The 26,015-nt window shown below is 49.1% G+C and overlaps 1 protein-coding gene across 1 annotated transcript in view; it reads left to right on the top strand.

Moving 5' to 3' along the window:
* susd2 (sushi domain containing 2) overlaps positions 1-6,287 on the top strand; it is a 123,992-nt gene extending 117,705 nt beyond the window's left edge. The window contains exon 17 of the mRNA XM_038791464.1: positions 6,164-6,287. Within this exon, the coding sequence (XP_038647392.1) occupies positions 6,164-6,236 (73 nt within the window). The 3' untranslated portion in view covers positions 6,237-6,287. The remainder of the gene's footprint in view (positions 1-6,163) is intronic.
* Positions 6,288-26,015: the final 19,728 nt, after the last annotated feature.

Here is a 26,015-nt window from a genome sequence, read left to right as displayed (position 1 = left end):
TAGTGCGAATTTTGCAGGCTCACCCATCTCTGGCACCATCTCCACATCCTATTGGAAATTCGGCACCTTGTGCTCATTTTACACTGGACCAATAGGCCTCCACTGGCTCTGCAATGACTCTCATTAGTGCATTTATTGTGGGTCAATTGTCAGTGTTGTCTTTAAAATCAGAAATTACTAACTATTGTGACTTAGCCGTCAAGCCATTACTGAATGCCTTTCAAAGTATACTGCTGTGCGGAAACTGCCATCACAAGTACTGATAAAGCTGCAATGCTTGACATTTTGCAGTTGTGATGAATGGTATTAGTAGCTGCTGTAACTGTACCTTACTTTTAATACATTGGCCCTTTAAGACCGGCCTTGGAACCCTGGGGGACTCCGCCTCTGGCTCCGCCCCCAGGAAACGGTATATAAGATGAGGCTCACTCGGCAGCATGTGGTGAGCACACTTCTCGGCTGCTGTTCAGTTCTCTGATGATTAAAGCCTTTGAATTACCGATCTCTCCTGTGTCGTAATTGAGGGTATCTCAGCAGTAAAGTAGCAATTCTTTGCAGTTTACAGCCATTGTGCATTTGGATTCGATGACAGTTTTATTTTGCTTCAAATTTCAGTTTTTAACAACTTGCATCTTCAATATGATAACATATTCCAAGGTGCTTCACAGGAGTGTACATGAACAAAAAACTGACATGGAGTCACGTCATGGCATATTAGGGCAGGTGACCAAAAATCTTGATCAACGATTTTGAGGGGTCTCAGAGGCGGAGAGGTAGTGAGGTGAGGAGCTTCTGGGTTCCAGAGTTTAGGACACAGGCAGCTGATGTAATAGCCACACCCAAAGAGTTGCAGGTTAGGTGGTGTTATGGGGAGAGGGCAGGGGAGTGGGCCTAGGTGGTGTGCTGTTTCAGAGGGTCGATGGGTTGGATGGCCTCCTTCTGCACTGTAGGGAATTCTATAAGTGTGCAGCTGGTTTAAGGGGGCATTCCTCACCATAACTGTGTGACAGTACGCCATCGATGAACCCTATTAAGAGTTAACTGAGAGATCTTCTACTCTAACCCTTTCTAAAAAGAGTTCCATCAGCTGATTTCCAATCCTTTAGAGCTGAGTGCAGATATATTGCTTAAGGCTTCATTAGCTTCCATGTCTGTGGCTACTAAAGATCCGAGATGCAATGTGAACAGATTCAGTACTTTGACTATTTTAAGAGAATAACCTTATAAGCACAGAACCAGAGAAAAGCAAAATACTGTGGATGCTGGACAATTGAAATAACACCAGAAAACATTGGAAATAGTCACCAGACCAAGCAGCATCTACAGCGAGAGAAACAAAGTTAATTTTCAGATTATTGACTTTCAATTAAAGGTGGAAAAGAAATAACGATTGAAGAGGTTTTAAGGAGGTAGAGAAAAAAGGGGGGAGGGGACAAAGGAATAAACAATGCAGGATGGGCATGGACGATGAATTGACTAAAAGGATATGGTTCAAGGCAAAACGAGATGGCAATGGGACAAATTAAAAGAAAAGGTAGAGAAACTGCAACAACGGAATCATTACCCACAGGTGCTATCTGAAAATGGGAGCAATGGCTATGGTCTGAAATTGGCGATACTAGAAGGCTGTACAGCGCCTGACTGAGAAGCTGGGCCATCAACTGTCTCCGTCCCATTTCATGTACCCTGCACTCACCCCTTCCCATTCCCTTCCAGGACCTTAATGGGATTCGCCTTGCCCTCACCTTCCACCCCATCAGCCTCCACATTCAAGAGATTCTCCACCACCCTTTCCACTGGTCAATAGTGAGCCACCTCTGCCACCAGAAAACAAGCCATAGGGGAGGGGGGCATTCCAACCCACAGTCTGAAGGAGGCGTAAGACTGGAGATCAAAGTGAGATGGGCGCAGAGAGTTGAAATGACAAGCCCATGATCTACAGTTGTTGACAGGGCCCTCAACAGTGTGCAGTCCAGCTCCTACGCCACTACCTTCGTTCCCTCCCCTCCCTCCCAGAACAAGCATAGAGTCCCCCTTGCTCTCACATTTCATCCCACCAGCCTCCGTATGGAAAGCATAATCCTCCGCAATTTTTGCCAATTCCAGGGTAATGCCACCACCAAACACATCTTGCCTTCACTCCCTCTGTCAGCATTCTGCAGAGACTGTTCCCTCCGAGACAACCTAGTCTACTCCTCCACCATACCCAGTACCTCTCCCATCACCCATGGCACCTTCCCATACAATCGCAGAAGGTGTAACACATGCCCCTTTACCTCTTTCATGCTTAACATTCCAGGCCCAAAACACTCATTCCGGTTAAGCAGCGTTTCACTTGCACCTCTTCCAATTTGGTCTACTGCATTCGCTGCTCCCAATGTGGTCTCCTCTATATCGGAGAGACCAAACGCAGACTGAGTGATCGCTTTGCTGAGCATCTTTGGTCTGTGCACATTCAGGACACCGACCTTCCCGTTACTTGCCATTTTAACACAACACCTTACTCCCATGTCTGTCTTGGCCTGCTGCAATGTTCCAGTGAAGCTCAACACAAACTGGAGGAACAACATTTCATCTTCCGGATAGGTACGCTACAGTCTTCTGGTCTAAACATCGCATTCAACAACTTCAGATGATTAGCTCTACCCCACCTCGACCCATTTGTTTTCATCCCATTTTATTTTAACTATCTTTTACCATTTCTTTCTTTCTTGTCTTTCTTTATATATATTTACCCACTATCCTATCCCCTTTTCCTTAACTTTTCTCCCCTTTGCTCCTTTCCCCTCCCCCCCACATCTACATCTGTCACAGTTTACACTCTGATATTAGTTTTTCTGCTGTTTGGCCTTTCACACCTTTAGTTCTCTCTGGGGACTGCCGTTCGCACTCTTCCCTTGGTTTCTGTGGCTATGACTCATCTTTCATTCTCTCACTCCACAGTATAAATATTTCCCACTTTCTCTGTCTTTTAGCTTTGACAAAGGGTCATCTGGACTCGAAACGTTAGCTCTTTTCTCTTCCGACAGATGCTGCCAGACCTGCTGAGATTTTCCAGCATTTTCTCTTTGAGCTCAGGATCACTCTGTATCTGGGTTTCCTAACATGGAGGAGACTACATTCTGAATAGCAAATAGTGCAAGTTAAAGTGAAAGTAGTCCAGCTAATTCACTTTTTCATCTGCAAGAAGTATTTTAGACCTTGAACGGTGGGAAGGGAGGACAGCAATAGGTGTTGTACCTTCTGTTGCATGGGAAAGTGTCAGCTAATGGGGTGTCAGCTAATGGGGCGCCAGCTAATGGGGTGCCAGCTAATGGGGTGCCAGCTAATGGGGTGCAAGATGAGGACAATTGGAACTCTGTTGAGGTTCTAGGAGGGAGAGCAAGGAGTGGGAGCAGAAATACAATGGACATAGCTGATAGCTCTGTTTTCTGATACGCCATTTTATACCTTTTCAGACTTAAAGGCCTGGATTTGCCATGAATGTGGGGACCCTGTTCACTGACTGGAAAGTCAGGGGCAAGCCTGTCTCCGCAAACTATGGAAGCTACAACTCAGTTTTACGCTGCTCAGATAATTCAAGCTGTGACAAAGAGTCATCCAGACTCAAAACGTCAGCTCCCTTTTCTCTCCACAGATGCTGCCAGACCTGCTAAGATTGTCCAGTATTTTCTGTTTTTGTTTATAATTATTTGGCCGTCATGGCTGCCGATATCCCTCCTCATAGATCTGCTGGTCAATCAATAGGAAGGAAGTTCTTTATTTCCAGCTAGGCCATTGTGAGTGGTGGCCACAGCTGGGAATGCCGCCGTCCCAAGACCAGCCATCGTGTAGGAGTCTTGGAGTGTATATACGTGAGGTCGGGGGTTCACTGAGGCCCCTGCAAAAGATGGGGAAGAGTCAGTTGAAGGGCAGGGTGGTCTTCCAACAGAGGCAGCTCTTTCCACTGGCCTGGGTGGTGGTGGTGGTTGGGGGAGGGGGGTCTCCATGTGACACAGGACGCCAGATCAGGAGGGATACCCCCACCGAGCTCACATGGCCCCCACCTACTGAGCAGACTCCCAAGTGATGAATGCCCATCTGCCGCTGATACAACACCAGCAGTGGCAAGATGTGGCAATTGTCATGTGAGAGTACCTTTAAGAAATGGATGTTTAAGCAATGTACCTTTAAAAAATGAGGCAGCTCATATTACTGAAGTGATATCAGAGTGTGGGTGGAGCTGGGTTTTTAGCTCAGCCATTTTGCAGTGTTTAGTTTCAGTTTTGGGAGAGAGCAGCTGAAAAGTGCCTGGCTGGTTTGCTGTGAGCTGTTTTGAAAGGAGAAAGCCAGTTTTGAGAAAAGAGCTTAGGTGTGTCTGTGTTTGCAGTAAGCTGGATCTGCTGTGATCTTTGCCATGAAAGACTATCTCTGAATCATTTGGGGGATTTAAACTCATAATAGTAATGTATTTAACCTGATGTGTTTCTGTTGTTAAAGGTGTTAAGTCTTTTGGAGGTTTGAAGGAACATTTTGAGGGATTATTTAGTGTTGTATTTTTTCGGGGTTATCTTTGAAGGGGTGTTAAGGGATCCAATGTTTATTTAAGAAGGTTAAGTTGAATTCATGGAATAAACATTGTTTTGTGTTTAAAAACCCACATGTCCATTGTGCTGCATGTGATTCACACTATATATAGTTGCCAATATCACTCCATGTATATATGTTCGTTATCAACCCGTTGTAAGATCAATGCTGTATATAGTTGCCAATACAACTCCGTGTATATATGTTCACTATCCACCATTGTAAATGCAGTTGCACTATCCGACCACCAGGGGGAGTCGCTCTGGGAGTACGTGAGAGTTTGTACTGGGCTCCTCCCTTGGCTCCACCCAGGACTCCTCCCCTTGGGACCGATGTATAACGATCAGTGCCTTAGAGCCAGCCTGCAGTTCATGTGAAGTTCAACGACGAATAGGCTGGCTCTGTTGTAAGTGTATTAAAGCCTCTGTTCAGATCCAACTACACGTGTTTGCTGAATTGATGGTTTCATCATCCATAATTGTAGTACCACACCTGGAGAACTAGCCGTGTGCTTCAAAAGCAACAATACATTAAAGTGGGGGTTGGTTGAACTCCATGATACATTTTGGGTTTCTGAAAACACCGCTCCCATAACACAATTAATTGGCCACTTAAGAGCTCCAGTTAGCCTAAGAGTGGACAAGCTGCGCACCAGCTATCCCGCCACAGATTAAATACCAACAGAGGCAGGTAGGCAACAGGGGTAATAAACCCCACCCCCCAACTCCCACCATCCCATCTGATTAAACAACAAAGACCCTCCTTCTAACATCATTCCAGAAGGATTGGGGGGGGGGGGGGGGGGCGGATGACGGAAAATTACAGATAACGTGGTTTTCAATAATTTCACATCATAACCACCTCCTATTTTTTCTGCAGCAATTATTGGTGGCGATTCTGCTTACTTTCATCTTCAGCTCTCCAGTACACCTCTCATTATTTTTCCCATTACCATCCCTCTTGCCTTTCACCAATCCCTATTTTGCCCTTGAATTGCTGGTTCTGCAATCATTCCTACCTTCCACCCTCTTACTGGCCTTCTCTTTGTTCATTCCTCCCCTCCCTCTTTTCCTGCCTTACTCAAAACCTGTTACATTTTTCACTTTTCCCAGTTCTGATAAAACTGAGATGTTATCTCTGCAAATGTTACCTGACCGGCTATGTATTTTTTGCCTGCTCTGGGGCGGCACGGTGGCACAGCGGTTAGCACTGTTGCCTCACAGCGCCAGGAACCTGGGTTCAATTCTGGCCTTGAGTGACTGTGTGGAGTTTGCACGTTCTCCCGTGTGTGCGTGGGTTTCCTCCGAGTGCTCCGGTTTCCCCTCACAATTCAAAGATGTGCAGGTTAGGTGGATTTGCCATCCTAAAATTGCTCCTTTGTGTCCAGGGATATTTGTTAAGTTACGGGGATAGGTGGGGGAGTGGGCCTAGGTAGAGTGCAGACCTAATGGGCTGAATGGCCTCCTTCTGCACTATAGGCATTCTATGGTTCTAAGTCACAAACTCACTTTCATTCGCAGATGGTCTAGCTCGTCCTTTGCCATTTGATCGAGCGTGGCAACATTACTCATCATTTTTCTTTCTTATCCCTTTGCAGGAACAAAGCCAAAATGGCTGACACTTCTCATGAGTTTCAAAATACCAGGATGGAGAAAACTGAAAATATGTAACCCTAAAGATCAAACCCTTTGCTCACCACTCCATGCCCCCCCTCCCCCCCCCCTCCCCGCCCCTCATCCCCTCCAACCCCCTCCCTTGGCGTGGACATCTTCTCTGACTGGGATTCAGCCCAGCAAACACTCTCTGGGAGACGGATCTCCTTCACTTTTTAATTTCCGAAGCCTTCGAAGAAAGGATGACGCATTTTTCAGACTATCTTTCAGGGAGCTACGGGGCTGCTGTTGACAAATTAGCTCTGGCTGTGTCCTGTTTAGGGGAATTTAAATGATCGTTTACTCTAATGCCTCACGTTGGCTGGGCCAACTAAAACATTTAATCAGTTCAGCCTCCAGCAGTATCAATACCAGCCACAGGACTGATGGCTCAGAGCAATGCTGACCTGATTGACGGGATTGGGAATATCGGTGTGCTTAGATTTGTCGGTGCACTGATTATAATCTTCAGTCTACTTTTCACTCTGATCTCGCTGCTCCTTCCTCTGCGCCCAGCACCAGTTCTAAACACTGACCTTCGCTTTGCTCGTGGGGTGGGGGGGGGGGGAGACCTGTATATTTTGCTGTTGCACAGAGGGATCTAGAAGTGAAGTTGATCCTGAACTCTTTCTGGCCTCGCTATTAGTCACATTTCGTCATTCTTTCTATTCTGATCTTCTTCAAGACCTGCTAAGGAAACCCATCAGAGTACATTTGCCTTTTCCAACACATGTTTATCCCACGGCGATATGAATCGTGCAACTTTTCTGCACTCCAGGTTGTTCTACTTGTTGTAGACTTTACACTGATCACCTCAAGGGCAGGTACAGCACAGTTAGCATAGTCAAACCTCTTCTGCACTGCCCACTGCCCTGATCACATGGCTTGGAATTCCTGCTGTCAGGACCAGATGGAGGTGCTGAACACCCACTTTCCAGTATGCCACTGACACAGTCTCCCCAGCGAAGGCCCCCTGATAGGCTGCCCATGCTTTGGAGTGTTCCACTGAAGATGGTGGGTGGGGCCCCCGATGCTGCTGACCTAATCAGAGGGCTGGAAGTTCTGGGGCCTCATTGGTAGAGGTGAATGTTGCTGAGGCAGGTTGGAAACCAGGAGGGTGTCTGAACACAGAGGTGTCCTCCAACAGTTGGGTATGACTTAAAAATTATGAGTGCAAAGACATCAGTCCCATTGACGTGAAAGGAAACCTGCCATTAAATATTATTAGGTGCAAAGCCATTAGACTCCTTGAATTGCATGGTATTCCCTCCTCCCCTCAGATGCATTGTTTGGACCAGGTCTAGTCTTCCCCATTGGCAACCTCTTCTTTTGGGCACAGAATCTCTGACTCCGATGGCTGCCGAATCTGCTGGAGAGGGGCTGTGTCCATGGAGATGGTGGCCTCCCTACAGCCCCCTGAGATTGCCATTGGGAATGCATTGGGAGCTGTCCCAGTGTGGGTCCCACCCTATTTCCTCACCCAACTTGCCTCCCTGCCTCCAAGTACCTTGGGGTCAGGAAAATTCAGCCCCCAGGCTTCAACCTCCAGTCTGACTGGCAACCACAGCACTGTGAAATTTCATTCCCCGCAACAACTGTCCTTGTGGCCTTTCAGATTCAAAGTGTTGAATTTTGTGAAAGATTTTGTTCTGCTTCCATCAATTGGCTCTCCAAGCTTATTTCACTCCTAAGGACAGAATAGAATGCCCTCCCTCAAGGAACTTTTGGCGGTGAGGGGCATTCAACTGGGGGAAAGGTGGTGTATGTGATCCCACAGACTTCCTGCCCCTGTCCCAACTATGTTTGTGTTGGGAAGGCCCACTTTCGGACCTCATGACGCCTCCGCTGCTATTCACCCTGAGGCGGGTGAGGGGGCCGGTCGTGCAGAAAACCCGCATAGCGAACGTTTGTGTGTTGCATGTGGGCTTCCAGGGTGGCAAGCGGTTCATCATTCAGTGCCTGATCGAGGGACCTGGCTCCAGGAAGGTGTGGCCTGCTATCCCCTCCCCCTCACCCCACGACACTGCACCTCCACTCTCGGCCTTGCTGCGACCTTTGTCCCCCAATGACACTTACTCTGTGACACCACTCATTCCTCAATGCTTGGGGCAATTGGCGATCCTGCGCCTCGGACGAGAGTAGTACTAGCAACAACCATCACCTCCCTGGTGGCGCTGACGAGCAATGGAGAGTTGTCAACCTTCGTCAGCAGGCAGCTCTCGATTCCTACCTGTGGGGTCCTTGATCCCTGAGGAGGCCAACTGCAGCCCAGCTAAGTGACTGATTGCCACCTAATGTGGCAGGCCTTCCGGAAAAGAGGGGGCACCAGGGCTCACTTTCATTCCCACCTCAATGAAATACTTCCTCCAGTCAGCATACTGTGTGAAATTTGCATCCCATCAGTCTGGTAACTTTCAAACTCAGGACCCACAGCATGAAAAGATAACGGCTTAAACCCACTACTGTGTCTCAAAAGTCCATCTATTTCTGTCTTAATCTTTTTGAACAAGAAATAATATTTTTCTCAGACGTAACATCGAGCCAGCTTTGTTCATTTTGATAGCATTGCGTGAATGTGGAATATAGCAGCCTTTCCGAGTTCTTGCTGCCATTTTGTGCACTGAAGCCATTACTTCAATATGTAACATTATTTCATGGTTGAACATATCATTTACTGCTGACATAATTAAAAACACAAATTTATTTTTTACCTGACATATGCGTTTGCTTTGATATACTATCTTCTGTAGCAACATGCAATTTATTCCACAGAAGATTCCTCAGTGCGGTTTCCCTCATGTGGAGAGCAATCAACACCAAGGTCCCCTGACAAAGTGGTGCTTCCCAATGAGGTGCCCCTTAGCTAAAGCAGCTTCCCTCATGGAGAATCTTTTGAAAGACAGTGACCCTTTTCAGGAATACAATTTCACTAAGGCACCATTTAAATACAGGTTGAGCGTTACAATCAACTGAAAGTGAGCCTAACTGTCAATGGCTTTTAAGATAGAGTAATGAAAGGATCATTATTGATTGTAATATTTGTCAAATTTATTTCACTAGATGCCAGAAATTTTTTGATTCAAATAAAGTGTAGCTGACATCTGGAAGTTACTGAACATAGCAAGGAAAATAAGCCAAATTGATACACAAACAACTGAAATTGGGAAGTGGTCAACTTTAAGCACCATTGGGTTAGGGTAGCACCTTCGCCCATTCATTTGTAGGAATCTTTCCAAGCCTACTCTGCTCAATCAGCCGATGGAATAGGAATTCCATGCAAAATGAAATGAAATGAAAATCGTTTATTGTCACAAGTAGGCTTCAATGAAGTTACTGTGAAAAGCCCCTAGTCGCCACATTCCGGCGCCTGTTCGGGGAGGCTGGTACGGGAATTGAACCGTGCAAATGGAAAACAATGCTGCCGATTCGCCATTGATAGTTTTGCATAGGTTATTCATGAATGCCCCATCTTCGCAACCTTGCCCCTCGCCTGAGGTGTGGTGTTCCTTAGGTTAAAAACAAACACCAGTCAACTCTCCCGCTCAAAGGGGAAAGCAGCTTATGGTCAGTGGAGACTATGGCCATTTGACCTTACCTTTAGTTTTGCACCAATGCCCAAGACGAATTGCACACCAGAGATCCTGCTCCCCCATCCCCCCATGCATCTTTGACCCAAGCTCAGAATCATAGAATCCCTACAGTGCAGAAAAATAAAATCTATGTGTGCTTTTATTTGCATTTGGTACACAGAAGATGGGCTGGATTCTTTGCTGCATGGACGGGACGGGGTCCACGTAAGTTTCCGCTGACTTCAGGCGAGGATTTCTGGTCACCGGGCGGGGGCGGCCGGAGAATCTCTGCTCCTTGATGCTTCTGAGTGAGAATGCCAAAATGATTGGCATTTCACACTGCGGGCCATGCCTATTCAAAACGAGGTAGAGATTGTCCAAACTATACAAACACTTGACCCGGGCAACATTTAAAGCCAGAGGTAACAGGCATTGCATTCTTCCAAAATGACCCATTTCTATAGGGTGGAGTTTGATGGCCTCTCCTGCCGGCGGGATTTTCTGTTCCTGATGGAGTCCATGGAGTTTTGAAGGGCTCGCCGTATCTTACGGCCCAGCTCCCTCTGAGACGAGGCAGTAAATTCCCGTCCTATGTTCACTTTTCTTTTTAAAGGAGTCATGAAAAATGACACCATCATGGGACAGAACTCCGTCACTTGCTGATGGACACACAGATGTGATGCATCTGTCTTTTGACAGAGGTTTCTGAAGGAGGCGGGAGCTCTGGTGATGACTATCCATCTACAGCTTCAGTGCTTTTTCCTCATTGAGCAATCAATGTCCAGTGTACGGGCTATTTCTGGCATGGTCGGCGTGAAGAAGAAGCTCAGGTAAATTGGGATATAGCGACCAGGCGCAGCCAAACTTGGCTGTGACAACTTGAGGTTTGCAAGTTGAGGGAGGCAGCAAAGAAATCTCCATTTATAAATTTTGGCGTTCAAGAGGAGCAACAGAGAGAAACTGAGAGGAACAGAGACTACTGTTACAGAAGCGATTGTTGCGAGCAGGAAAGGAGTGAAGTGTGCGCCCCTCAAACCAATTGTGTAGTTTATTCCTAAATGATTACATGAAGACAAAGTGATACAGTTTTAAGGTGGTCACGAGTGTCAATACAATAAAATTAAAATTTCACGGGCTCATTAAAAAACATCCTGTCCCTGTCTATCTTTTAGGGCTGTCAGTATTTACTCCTTCTGTCAAGTACTGAGAATCCTCGGACATACAACTCAATTGGTTCCTGAAAACCGTGTTGTAAAAGTTGAAGCATCTTAAGTCGGAACCGGTTTTCCCATGGGAACAATGTTGTAAAAGGGGGGTTGGTTCCTGAACCAATGCCCTATCTTCACTGAATAGAGAAACATTTTTGAGACCTTGCTTCAGTATAATTCAGTGTATTTTCCATCATGTAATCATGCCTACACTTTCAAAACCACTTCTATACTGTACCTGAGAAGCAATTGGCCCTTCCTGAGGTTGTGAAAGGTGGAACATAATAATTGGTTTGTTGGGTGTTGTGTTGGTAAACTGAAACTGGCGTTGTAAAGTCAAAGCAGATTGTCAACTTATAAAGGTTGTAAGTGCCATTTGTTGGAACTCGAACATTGTAAAGTTGAGGACTACCTGTATAGGTGAATGTCATAACCCCCACAAGGACCTTGGGGAAATCACTGACCATCACCCCATGGGTCCTGTGGCGTATGAGCTTCTCAGGTTGGCGGCGGGGGGTGGTGGGGGGGGGGGGGGGGGGGGGTGGTGGTGGTGGTTGGAGGCTACCCAGCTGAAACTCGTTAAAGACTACACATAAAAACTGGCCCAAGCAGGGCCCGGAGTTATTGGTTGTCCCAACAAGGGCTGGATTGGGAGAGAGTTACTACCATGGGCAGGATATTGCATGTAATTCAATAAATTCTTTTTCCATTACCGCCGGCTTCCTCAAGTTACTAAAGTGAATATGGCAGCCATTTTGTATATAGTAATGCCCCAGAAGTAGGAAGTCACATGGAAACCACACTCCACAGATGAAGGACACAGAAGGGAGGCGGGACATTTGGAAAATTGAGTAGGTGGAATTAGGGTGAGGGTTAAGTATTTATAACTTGTGCTATTCACTCTGCAGATAACTTCCGCTTTGGGTTGAAAATATTTTAAACGGAATGGTGTCGATTTTGAATTTACTGCCTGGGTGTAAAACGGGTGTTTTACTGGCTAACTTTCATTTCCACTGATGTTTGGCATTCAAAGAGCAAGTTGGAAATCTACCCCAATATCAGTAAAATAAGACGCCATGGCAAGGGTTGATGGTTTCACTGCTTTAAGACTGTTTCACCCACACAAGCCATCCCTCAAGATTCCTCTCCCCCACGCATGGCAGCAGCTGCCTTCCAGTAGCTCAACCAAGCTTCCATTCTTAAGTGTTAACCATGACTTGGTAGCACTTTACTGAGTCAAAACTCAGGGGGCTACAATCCGACCAGAGACTTGAGCGGATATAACCGACACAGGCACTTCAGTGCAGTACCTAGGGAGCTGTCAGGAGTGCTATCTTTCAGATGAGGAACTGGGGTCCTCTCTGTCATTTCATAGAATCCCTACAGTGCAGAACGAGGCCATTTGGCCTATCGGGTCCAAGCTGTCCCTTTGAAAGAGCACCGTACCAGGCCGTGTACCCCACCCTATCCCCGTTGACCCCACCTCGGGGCAATTTAGCATAGCCAATCCACCTAACCTGCACATCTTTGGACTGTGGCGGAAAAAGGAGCACCTGGGGGGAAACCCACGCAGACACGGGGAGAATATGCTAAGTCCACGCAGACAGTCACCTGAGGTTGGAATCGAACCTGGGTCTCTGGTGCTGTGAGGCAGCAGTGCTAACCACTATGTCGCCCCAAGTGGATGAAACAGCAGGGCAATCTTGGTCAATGTTCTTCTCTCAACCGGTATCGCTGAAAGATGATGCCCAGTGTTGGTGGTAAGTTCATCACTGACCATGAAGTAAATCTTCGTTGATGAGTATTTCATCTCTATTACCATGCAGTGGTATTTGTGTCTGATTTCAGCATTATTTACTGGAATAACAGTGATGGAATCAGACTCCCAAACAGCCAAACATATTTAAACATTTTCACAGGCCCCTCCAAACACTTTAAAACATTTTTTTTCAGTGAGAAAATGAAATATTGGGACATGCAGGTGGAATGAGTGTGCAAGGCAAAATATCCTGAAGAAACATCTTTGAGAAAGAAAATTATGTTGAAAGATTTAGCTTCAAAATCTATTAATTCAGCATTTAATAGCACTCAATGAGTATAAAATTACTTTTTCAGGGTGAGTCCTGTTGGTCATCAAATATTGTCAATCACTTTGCTGTTGAGAATCCAGGCCGAGATTTACCCAGCCCCGTGGAGACAGCGTTGGAGGAGGTGTGTGTGTGTGTGTGTGTGTGTGTGTGGGGGGAGGGGGGGGGGGGGGGGGGTGGAATTCGGAAAGCAGAGCTTTGGCTCAGCTTTGATATGGTCTGGATTTTCATCTCAAGTTGGTTGGAGGGAATTAGGAAAATTAATGTTTTGGCTGACCGATCTCAGGCTGCAGGGCGAATGTGGGCTGGAGATGGAGCAGCCGGCCCTGGAAGAAGTTTGGAGGCAGCCATAGTGGCTGCGGGGCACTGAGGCAGGCTGTTCAGAAGTTTTGCCTTAGTGCCGTGCGACTTTGCCCCAGTTAAAATGAAAACACAAAGGCCTACGAGCCTCTGTTCCCTTATAGCCCATTATCCTCCAAACATTCCCATGCCACCTCATTCCCCCTCTGCCATCCCACCCACCCTCCCTCCATGGCCTTGTATGCTCCCTAGGGCAAGTTGTTGCACTTTCATACCCATTGACCCACTGTAAACTGCCTAGAACCAATGACCCTACAGAGAATAGTTGAAGGTGTAATGAGAAAGCTTCGGAAAAAAAATAATTCATTGATAGCTTTCCCCTATGTGTAAAAAGTTATTTCACTCCAAGCTGAGGAGCAAAGAAAACATAGTTTGATTGACAGCTCAGGCTGTCGAAGTACTGCAATCAATGTCATAATGTTTGTTCACACATGTTAAGTGGTTTTGAGGGCTTGTGGTTTTTATTATTGATATTTTAAACGCCCTGCTCCTATATTTTTATTAAGACATTTATAAATAAACATAAAATAAAACCACAAACAATATAAAAAAGATAACCAACAGATAACAAACAAGAGAATACATCACAACTCAATAAATAGCCAACAACCCGCCTTCCCTACCATACCCCCCAACCTCACTGCCTCCACTTTTTCTTGTTAACCTTACACCCCCCCCCCCCCATGGATTTAACTGCCTCGGAAGAAGTAATTGAACGGTTTCCATTTCCGAGCAAATCCTTCCATCGGCCCCCTTAAGGCAAATTTAATTTTCTCCAATCTAAGGAAATCCTCGAGGTCACTCACTCACCCATACCCCTGGTTTTGGAGGCTCCGAGTCCCTCCACCCCAACAGGATCTGTCTCTGGGCTAGCACCCTCCCACCTCAAAGGACCCCCCCCCCCCCACACACACACACACAGAGGTGCAGTGGGCAATTGTAATGCCATCTAAAGACAGCATAGTTAAGATTAGCTAACATGGCACAGACCTGGTAACAAACATATGTCCACATATGTCTCTTCTACATGTGGAAATGGCCTATTCATCTGTGGAGCTTTTTTAAAAAAAAGAATTGGCACAAAGTTCCAAGGTTTGACTATGTTCCCACCAGAGAATCTGGAGCAAAGACTGGAACACCACTGATAAACGAGCAGAGTTTGGCTGCTCAACGGAAAGAATATAGAACGATCCATGCTATTTCTGGTAATTGCTTGCCCAATGCAATGTTTAAAGAAACATTAATACTTCAATAGGGAGCCTAATTCCTGGAAGAATCAGGAATAACTGATTCCATCAACCCTGCCAGCCCTGCTGCGAAATGAGTAATATAATTTTCCTGCAAACTTTTCCAATGTGTTGTTTGTGTCTTTATTAAGACAGAACTGAAGTGTTCCCTTGATGGCTTAGAGATAAAGACATGACCATCACTCAGCCAAGTGTACACTAGCAAAGGCCGATGTTTGATCCTTGATTCTATGCTGAAATAGCTGAACAAAACACCAACCCAACAAAACATATTTTCTGATGTCAACTCCCTTAATTGAAGGAACAAACTTTCGTCATTTGGATTTGGAGGAGATATAATTGCCTGGACTCAGGCAGGGAGCATTGCCCGACCCTGATAGAGGTCACCAAGGTTTCTGTCCACATGTATAACGGTAGGTGCTGTATTGTTTGAAAAATGAAAATTGCTTATTGTCACGAGTAGGCTTCAATGAAGTTACTGTGAAAAGCCCCTAGTCACCACATTCCGGTGCCTGTTCGGGGAGGCTGTTACAGGAATCGAGCCGTGCTGCTGGCCTGCTTTGGTCTGCTTTCAAAGCCAGCGATTTAGCCCAGTGTGCTAAACAGCCCCTGTTTGGTTGTGGATCCATATTCCATTACCTTTAAAATCATTCTGACTTGAAACAATTCTTTAATAGCGTAATAATATATGCAGGAAATAAGCAAATACACATTACTAACCCACGGCCCAAGGGCCGCATTGAAGTCCATGAAGCCTCCTCTACGTGGCCCTCGGATCGTTTGTTGAAACTGTTGGTAAATGAGTTTGAAGATTTCTGCAGCGGTTGCTCCTCCAATCACAGCCTGCTTCTCTCCCAAGCTTGCAGCTGATGATAGGCTCAATAGTGAGTGCTGGGAAACACGTGGCTAAACGCGCTCTCAGGAGGACTTTGTTCCCTTTTCGGAGAATCGTGCCCAGAAGTCTCTCCTCTCACCCTTTTACACATTAATGGTTGTCTTTATATATTACTTATTTATTTCAATTATTAATCAATTGCCATGGCATTTTCTTTTGATCGGCAAGTTGCTTAAAAAAAAATCATGCTTAATGTTGTGCAAACCCACCGATGAGGTCCCAGGTTCGAATCCCGGCCCCGGGTCTCTGCCCGTGTGGGGTTTGCATATACTCCCCATGTCTGCATGAGTCTCACCCCCACAACCCAAAAATGTGCAGGGAAGGCGGATTGGCCATGCTAAATTGCCCATTGGAAAAGAAAGAATTGGTAGTCTAAATTTATTTTTAAAAATATTGTGCCAAACCATGGCCGATATCACGGCGAAGTGTTGACTCTGGCGTCAAAACCGACGTGAGCGATGCCAGCGTCAATGGGCCGCCAGGCCCAGTAATTCTCCTGTTCTTCAGGGGCTGGAATGGCGCCAGAGTGCTGTGCACTGCTCTGGTGCCGAAAGCCGGCCCTGCAAGGCCAGCGCGGGTCCGCGCATGTGCGCGACAGCCGTCTCCACACCGGCGCATGCATGTGGTTGCCGACTCCGCGCCGGCCCCCGCGCAACATGGCGGAGCCCTGCAGGGTCCCGGTGCGGAGGAACACAGGCCCCCCCCCCCCCCGGAATGAGAGCACCCGCCGATTGGTAGTCCCTGAGTGCGTGCCTGACCACCGTGGAGGCCCCCCCCAGAGTCGGATCCTCCCCCCCCCAACCAGGACGACCCCCGCAGCCAGAACACCGAGGTCCCGCCGGGTAGGACCATATGTAAACCACATCGGCGGGACTCGACGGAACTCAGCGGGCAATCAGCGCCGGGGCCACCGTGCGGGCGCGATTGGTGCCGATTCTCCAGTCAGGCGCGGGCTCGGAGAATCCTGGCCCTTATCGTTCTGAAATTTGCTCATTGGTCCCGAGTTTGAGAAAAATTGAAATGTGCCGCCCTCCCCTTCCCCCTCCCACAAAGGTTGGACAAGCCTGTTTAAACGAAAAACAAATAAATAGTTTCAGGCCACAGGGAATATAGGGGGTCCAGTGGATACATTTTAATGAAGGTAGAGAGCTGAGAACACATAAACCTTGCAGGACAGAAGGAGGCCGTTCAGCCCATCATATCCATGCTGGCTGAAAAAAGCTATGCTGCCTAATCCAATTCCCCAGCTGTTGGTCCATAGCTCTGCAGATTACGGCACTTCAAATGGATGTCCAAGTGCTTTTTAAATACAATGAACTACTTCATCAGGCAGCGGGTTCCAGATCCTGACCACCCTCTGAGTGATACAAAGTCTCCTCAAATCCCTTCAAATCCTTCTGTCAATTACTTTAAATGCCTTCCTTTAAAATATTTTCCAATGTTTTGCTACTGTTGTGCAGGACATTGGTTAGTCCACATTTGGAGTTGTGTACAGTTTTGGTCTCCTTATTTAAAAAAATAATACAATTGTTTTCAAAGCAGTTCCAGGAAAAGTTCACTTCACCGTTCCCGGGGATGAGGGGGTTATCTTGTGAGGAAAGATTGCACAGGTTGGACCTGTAAATATTGGAGCTTAGAAAAACAAGAGGTGATTTTATTGAAACATATAAGATCCTGAGGGGTCTTGACAGCGTAGATGCCGAAAGGATGTTTCCCCTTGAGGAAGAGACCTGAACTAGGGAAAACACATTAAAAATAAGGAACCTCCCATTTATGACGTAGAGAAGGAGAATGGTTTTTTCTCCAAGGATTGGATTTGGATTTATTGTCACGTGTACCGAGGCACAGTAAAAAGTATTGTTCGGCGTACAGTCCAGACAGATCGTTCTATATATGGAAAACATAGGACATACGACAAATGCATAATGTAAACATATAGATAGAGACATCGAGTGAAGCATACGGAGTGTAGTGCTACTCAGTAGAGAAGATGCGTGGAGAGATCAGTTCAGTCCATAAGAGGGTCATTTAGGAGTCTGGTAACAGCGGGGAAGAAGCTGTTTTTAAATCTGTTCATGCGTCTTCTCAAACGTTTGTATATCCTGCCCGATGGAAGAGGTTGCAAGAGAGAATAACCTGGGTGGGAGGGGTCTTAGATTATGCTGCCTGATTTCCCAAAGCAGGTGTAGACAGTCAATGAATGGGAGGCAGGCTCACGTTATGGGCTGGGCTGTGTTCACGACTCTCTGTAGTTTTGTACAGTCTTGGGCCAAGCAGTTGCTATGAGCCTGTGGAACTCTCTTCCCTGAAAAGTGGCAGAGGCTGGATCAATGATTATCTTTAAGGCTGAGGAAGATAGATTCTTGATTAACAAAGGAATCAAAATTTATTGGAGATCGGCAGGAAAGTGGCGTGGAGGCCACAATTAGATCTACCATGATCTTATTGAATGGCAGAGCAGGTTTGAGGGGCCATGTGGTGATCCACCACTGTGTAATTGTGTGCGTGCCTGTATTAGGGGATGTACAGCAGTACTTGTATTACAGGTTTGTCGGTAGCCCCTGCCGGCTAGCTCCGCCCACAGGGAGCAGTATAAATATGTATGAGATCTCCTGAGCTGCCATTCTACCAGCTGCAGTCGAAGGATAAACATCTCACGGTAATAAAGCCTCTCTTGTACTGATTCGAGTCTTTAAGTGCAATTGATAGCGCGTCAATTTATTACCATGAGATTTTCCCCATAATGGACATCAGAATAAAAACTGATCGCTTGCAGCTTGATCCGCAATCGCCAAACACCACAAAAGACTTTAACCTCTAGCTGGCTTGCTTCGAGGCCTACATCACCTCAGCGGACCCCGCACCGTCGGAGGCTCAGAAAATTCAACTCCTCTACTCAAGGTTGAGCTCCAGCGTGTTCCCGCTGATGCAGGACGCGCCGAACTACGCACACGCCATGGAACTTCTCAAAGAAAATTACGTCCAGTCGACGTAAACTCTGTTTGCGAGGCATGTACTCGCCACTCGCGTCCAACTGCCGGGTGAGTCGATTGAGGACTTCTGGCGGGCCCATATCCCTCTAGTACGGACTGCGAGTGCCAGGCCGTCATGGCCACGGAACATTCCAATCTCCTCATGCGGGATCCATTTGTGATGGGGATTGCATCGGACCCCATCCGGCAACGACTGCTGGAAGGGACCGCGCTCGATCTAGCGGCGACAAAGACTTTAGCGCTCTCCATGACGGTCGCCTCCTGTAACATGTAGTCCTACACCGCCCGCCGCACGGCCCACCCATCCTACCCCTCGTGGACCCCGCAACTGACCCCCCCCGACTGGGGCCGCTTCCGCGCAATATGCCTGCGCTGCTCGCCACACCGCGCACTCTGGGGTTCCCCGCTGCTACTTCTGCGGCCAACAGAAGCACCACCGCCAGCGCTGCCCGGCCCGCGCCACGACCTGTAAATCCTGTGGCAAGAAAGGCCACTTTGCAGCGGGGTGTCAGACCCGCGCAGTTGCCGCTATCGCGCCCGACCTCTCCCCCTTTCCTCAGAAGATCGCGCAATGGGCGCCCCCGTCCTCTGCTCCCGGGGCCACGTGCGACCAGTGGGCGCCGCCATCTTCTCCCCCCAGGTCCACGCAAGGCCCGTGGGCGCCGCATTCTTGCCCCGCCCCCGCAATGCGTGCATCATGGGCGCCGCCATCTTCCCCCCCAGGTCCACGTGCAGCCGGTGGGCGCTGCCATCTTGCCCCACCCGCACAACGTGCGCTCCATGGTCACCGCCATCTTGCCCCACCCCCGCAACATGCGCTGCATGGGCCCCGCCATCTTCTCCCCCACAGGTACTTTGGATGCCTCCATTTTGTCCTCCCCTCGGGTCTGGACCACGAGACCCGGGTCGCTGCCGCTCCTCGTCGGACTCCTCGGACGATCGCCCGCTACTCGCCTCCATGACGCTTGACCAATCCGTCCTCACAACCTGGCTACCGCTTCAACGACGGTGCTCATCAACGGCCACGTGACCTACTGCCTTCTTGACTCCTGGAGCACCGACAGCTTCATCCATCTGGACACGATAAGGCGCTGCTCCCTCGCGGTCCATCCCACCAACCAGCGGATCCCACTCTGTCCCGATCCGGAGCTTCTGTCTGGTCAAACTCACCGTACAAGGCGTGGAATTCAGCCGTGTCCGCCTGTACGTTCTCCCCAACCTCTGTGCTACACTGTTACTGGGCCTGGATTTCCAATGTAACCTCAAGAGCCTCACCCTCAAATTCGGCGGACCCCTACCCCCACTCACCGTTTGCGGCCTCGCAACCCTCAAGGTTGACCCTCCCTCTTTGCCAATCTGACTGCAGATTGCAAGCCCGTTGCCACCAGGAGCAGACGGTACAGCACCCAGGACAAGACCTTCATCAGGTCCGAAGTCCAGCGGCTGCTTCGGGAGGGTATTATCGAGGCCAGCAACAGTCCCTGGAGAGCCCAAATGGTGGTGGTTAAAACTGGGGAGAAACACAGGATGGTCGTGGACTACAGCCAGACCATCAACCGGTACACGCAGCTCGATGCGTACCCCCTCCCTCGTATATCTGATATGGTCAATCAGATTGTACAGTACCGGGCCTTTTCAACGATTGACCTGAAATCCGCCTAGCACCAACTCCCCATCCGTAAATCGGACCGTCCCTACACTGCCTTCGAGGCGGACGGTCGCCTCAATCAATTTCTTAGGGTTCCCTTCGGCGTCACTAACGGGGTCTCAGTATTTCAAAGAGAAATGGACCGAATGGTTGACCGGTACGGATTGTGGGCCACGTTTCCGTACTTAGATAATGTCACCATCTGTGGCCACGACCAGCAGGACCATGACGCCAACCTTGCCAAATTTCTACACACCGCATCTCTCCTCAACCTCACTTATAACAAGGAGAAGTGCGTGTTCAGCACAGACCGCTTAGCCATCCTCGGCTACGTAGTCCAAAATGGATTCCTGGGGCCCGATCCCGACCGCATGCGCCCCCTCATGGAGCTCCTCCTCCCCCACTGCCCCAAGGCTCTCAAACGATGCCTGGGGTTGGCCATGATAAATTGCCCTTAGTGTCCAAAATTGCCCTTAGTGTTGGGTGGGGTTACGGAGTTATGGGGATAGGGTGGAGGTGTTGACCTTGGGTAGGGTGCTCTTTCCAAGAGCCGGTGCAGGCTCGATGGGCCGAATGGCCTCCTTCTGCACTGTAAATTCTATGTAATAGCCAAGGCCGGAATGCACGCAGTAGACTAGACACTGCCCTTCCAAGTAGAGAGCGACGCTTCAGATGTCGTCCTTGCCGCCACTCTAAACCAGGCAGGCAGACCCGTGGCATTCTTTTCCCGCACCCTCCATGCCTCCGAAATTCGACATTCGTCTGTTGAAAAGGAGGCCCAGGCAATCGTTGAGGTGGTGCGGCACTGGAGGCATTACCTGGCCGGCAGGAGGTTCACTCTCCTCACTGACCAACGGTCGGTAGCCTTCATGTTCAACAACACGCAGCGGGGCAAGATCAAAAACGATAAAATCTTGAGGTGGAGAATCGAGCTCTCCACCTATAATTACGAGATCTTGTATCGCCCCGGCAAGCTCAACGAGCCCCCAGACGCCCTCTCCCAAGGTACATGTGCCAGCGCACAAGTGAACCAGCTCCGTGCCCTGCACGACAGCCTTTGCCATCCGGGGGTCACTCGGTTGTACCATCTAGTCAAAGCCCGCAATCTGCCCTACTCAGTCGAGGAAGTACGGACAGTCACCAGAGACTGCCAGGTCTGTGCGGAGTGCAAGCCGCACTTCTACCGGCCAGACCGCGCGCGCCTGGTGAAAGCGTCCCGCCCCTTTGAATGCCTCAGCGTGGATTTCAAAGGGCCTCTCCCCTCCACCGACCGCAACACCTATATCCTTAGTGTAGTCGATGAATTCTCTAGGTTCCCCTTCGCCATCCCATGCCCGGATATGACGTCTGCCACCGTCATCAAGGCCCTTGATTCCATATTCGCTCTGTTCGGTTTCCCCGACTACATCCACAGTGACAGGGGATCCTCGTTCATGAGCGATGAGCTGCGTCAGTTCCTGCTCAGCAGGGGTATCGCCTCCAGCAGGACGACCAGCTACAACCCCCGGGGAAACGGGCAGGTAGAGAGGGAGAACGGGACGGTTTGGTGGGCCAGCCAGCTGGCCCTACGGTCCAGGAACCTCCCAGCCGCTCACTGGCAGCAGGTCCTCCCGGATGCACTCCACTCCATTCGGTCACTGCTGTGCATCGCTACTAACAACACACCCCATGAACGTGTTTTTACCTTTTCTAGGAAGTCTACATCTGGGGTGTCGATCCCGAATTGGCTCGCAGCTCCAGGGCCGGTCCTACTGCGTAGGCATGTCAGACTCCACAAGGCGGACCCTCTGGTGGACAGGGTACGCCTGCTCCACGCAAACCCCCAGTATGCCTACGTGGAGTTCCCCGATGGCCGCCAGGATACAGTCTCGCTCAGGGACCTGGCTCCCTCGGGTGCCAACCCCACTCCCACACACCTCCCCACCCATGCTCCACCCTCCCATCCCCCGGCGCTCCCAGCATCAGCCCCACCAGGTCCATCCCTCGTTCCCCTGCCCACACTTGAGGACATGGAAGATTTCGGCACGCTCCCGGAGTCATCCAGCCGCTGGCCAGCACCAACACCGCCAGCACCGATGCCGTCGACGCCGACACCACCTGTACAGACGTCGCCACCACTGCTGCGTCGCTCCCAACGAACCGTCAGACCACCGGTCAGACTTAACCTCTGGCGGGCACCGGGTTGCAAGATTGACACTTGATTTTTTCCCCCTCCCCTCTGTAAATAATTCACGGATTATGTATATAGTTCTACGTCACCCCCGCCGGATTCATTTTTAACAGGTGGTGAATGTGGTGATCCATCACTGTGTAATTGTGCGTGTGCCTGTATTAGGGGATGTACAGCATTACCTGTATTACAGGTTCGTCGGCAGCCCCTGCCGGCTAGCTCCGCCCACAGGGAGCAGTATAAATATGCATGAGATCTCCTGAGCTGCCATTCTACCAGCTGCAGTCGAAGGATAAACATCTCACGGTAATAAAGCCTCTCTTGTACTGATTCGAGTCTTTAAGTGCAATTGATAGCGCATCAGGCCAAATGGCCTACTCATACTCCTAATTCGAGTGTTCACATTTTAAATCTATGCCACCTGGTCATTGACCTTTGTGTTAAAGATGATGTGGAGATGCTGGCGTTGGATTGGGGTGCGCACAGTAAGAAGTCTTGCAACAACAGGTTTGTTTTGAGTCACTAGTTTTCGGAGCGCAGCTCCTTCCTCAAGTGAAATATCTGTTCAAACTCATCTGCATATCAGCAAACACCACCAGCACAATCAGGCAGCGTTATAGATCTGGATTTGTTCCCAAAGACATTTTGCATTCAATATTTGAGAGTGGTAACTTGGTGCAGTTTGATTAACACAACTGAAAGTGAGTTTATCAAGAAAAATACACACTTTAATCAGACCGGCGCTAGTGAGGAACCCAATTTTAAATTGCTAAATCTCAGAAATCAGTCAGTGATCAGCTCCTTAGTAAATTAAAAGACAATTCAACACCTTTTGCACCCAAAAGAACCAACTTAATATCTGGGGCTTCCTCGAAGTTCCATAAGCTAATGGAAACTCCTAATTGATGATTACTTTGCTCTGGGTTGTGGCTCGTTTTGAAAGCTGGGTGGGCTTCTCGCGTGATTTTTAAAAAACTCTCTTTGAACGAAATTCCGCTGTCTTTTGCACTGGTTTTGTCGATCTCAACTGAACTGCAACAGAAAGTACCAGCGCACCTGAGCAGGAACTCAATGCCTCAAAGTGAGCCAGTGTTATTACTTTGTCCATTCATTGTTCTCAACCAAAAAGTGGTATTCTTCCAAACCCGCTACCTCTATCATGTAGAAGGATGAGGGCAGCAGACACATGGGGTGTGATTCAGCCATCGTGTTACGCCCAGTGCAGATCAGGGTGTGACGAGTGAATCCTCGGAGAGGCCTACATAGGGCTTTGTGCCGGGTGCCGAGCCGATCGCGAGCCACCCGCCTTGCGGTGCCGTTGCGATCTGAATCACTCCCTCACTGGGTGTGATCCAAATAATAATTTTTAAATAAGCCATGAGGATCATTTAAATATACTGACACCATGTTCACCTGGCGCCCGAGAGTCACCAGTCGCACCAGCAAGGCCTCATCCGGGTGCTGACTAGCACTGGTCTCCACAAGCAGAGACCAGTCGTGATGGCCACTCGGGGTTCTTGGAGGCCATTGGCGCCCCCTGAGTAGTCGGGGACAGGGCAGGGCAGTACTCTGGGACTATCCCTGGCACCTGGGCACTGTGGCAATGCCAGGTTGGCACTGCCAGGATGCTTGGGGCACTTCCTGGGTGCCAGGTTTGCAGTGCCAGATGTCCCAGTATCAGGTTGGCACTGCCAAGGGTCAGAGCCTGAGGGAGGCAATGCCCATGAAAGAGGGGATCAAGAGGCAGTATGAAGGAGGGGCCTCATGCAAGTTGGGGGGGTGAAGGGGGGTCCTGAAAGGGGGTGTCCTGAAATGGGCTTGAGGGGGCCTTAAAAGGGGGCCGACAGCGACCCCATAGAGGGGTGATGTCACTTGGCAGGGTGGGGAGGGCACGGTAATGCCCATGTCAGGGGGAAGTGACATAGCCTGTGGGTGGGGTGTGTGGGGAACCCTCAAGCTCACTTAGACATTGGGCATCCTTTCAAAATAGCTGCCCAATCGCTGAGGAGCTTGTCTTGCCGGCAAGTTCAGCTCCCCATTGTTGAAAACATTTCTAAGCATGGGCCAGACCGAAAGAAACATCCAAAGTCCCCCAAAAAATGAATAAGTGTTTGTGAATCCGGACCTGGATCTCACCCAAAAAGCCAGCAAGAAACTCACCTGCAAACCCGCCGAACATTACACCTCACACCGCAATCTTCCCAAAAGGGAGCAAAGTCCTCAAGTGAGCGCGTCTAGCCATGTGTTTCCCGGCATTCGCACTGCCGAGAAACACATGGCTATTCACTTTGAATAAGTGACCTGAATGGAGAATGCGCGGCCGATCGCCCCATTTATTACAATCGCTTGCCGGAACTCCCCGTTATAGTGAGAGATCGAGACACCTTTTTTAAACAGCATCCTGATCTCCGAGTCCACAAAACAATTTCCCAACCTCCTCCCAGTCTAGACGCAACATGCGAGGATCCCCAGCCCCCCACACACCCCGCAACACCCAGCAACCCCAGTCCAATCGTGCGCAAAAAATACCAGGTTGGCACCCTGGCAGTGCCCCTGCCAGCTGCCACCTATGTGGTACTGCCAGGATGTCCAGATCACACCAGCAATGCCAGGGCACCACCCTGCCCAAAGGGCATGCAGCAGGGGGTCTCCAAGGGGACCAGACAGATTGACACAAGCTCCAATCTGTCTGGTCCCTGTTTGTGGGGACCAGTAACAAACGGCGCTCGCCCAAGGTTCCCGAGGTGAAGGGATTGAATCCCTAATATGCAGATTTGCCAAGAACTTATTCCGCCCATTGTGGGCGGGATTCCCCTTGCACGTCTCGTGAGATTGCGTTGGTGGGGTAGATACAAGGAGTGGGGTCTCCTGCCTTTCACCGGCCATGCTCAACCATGGCGAGCTGCTTCTCCGGCGCAGCATGGCCAGAAGATCGCGCCGAGAATTATTTGGGATAATCATGCTCACACCTCTCCAAAAATAAATTGGGGGGCAGCGGGGAGGGTACAGGGGTGGACGATTGTGGGGTGTTGAACACTGGAGAGGAAAAAGGCGTAGACCCAAAAAAAGGGAATGACGGTCTTGTGGTGCAGTGGGTAGCATCCCTGCCTCTGAGCCAGAAGCTGCAGGTTCGAGTCCCACCCAGGACCTGATGGCCCTGGAAGATGTGTTCATGACCTGGCAAAACAGGGTGAGTGTGTCAACCTGCAAAATCCTTCCAAACATGCCAATGGCTGGTGTAAGAGCGAGAGACATTCCTGGTCAGCCATGAATGACGTGAAGTGGCACATCTGAACTTATAAGCTGCTGGTAACAAACAACCTGTTCCTGGAATTACTATCTATGGAAATTGATGAAAATCTGCCTTAGTACATGACTAGGTGCAGGGAGAGAATTGGAAAGAAAAAGGGAACGCCTCTATTGTAGGAAGGAAGGATTTCAAAGGTGGAGCTGTCCCCAATCGTACTCCTTTGTCATTCTCGTGCCTGGTTTAAGAGTGGCACGGAAGCACAGTGGTTAGCACTGTTGCTTTGCAGCTCCAGGGTCCCAGCTTCGATTCCCGGCTTGGGTCACTGTCTGTGGAGTCTGCACGTTCTCCCCGTGTCTGTGTGGGTTTCCTC

This window comes from Scyliorhinus canicula, chromosome 1 (assembly GCF_902713615.1).
Source record: "Scyliorhinus canicula chromosome 1, sScyCan1.1, whole genome shotgun sequence".
Lineage (NCBI taxonomy): Eukaryota > Metazoa > Chordata > Chondrichthyes > Carcharhiniformes > Scyliorhinidae > Scyliorhinus > Scyliorhinus canicula.
Note: the sequence above shows the minus strand (reverse complement) of the source record. Positions and strands in the feature narration are given on the sequence as shown.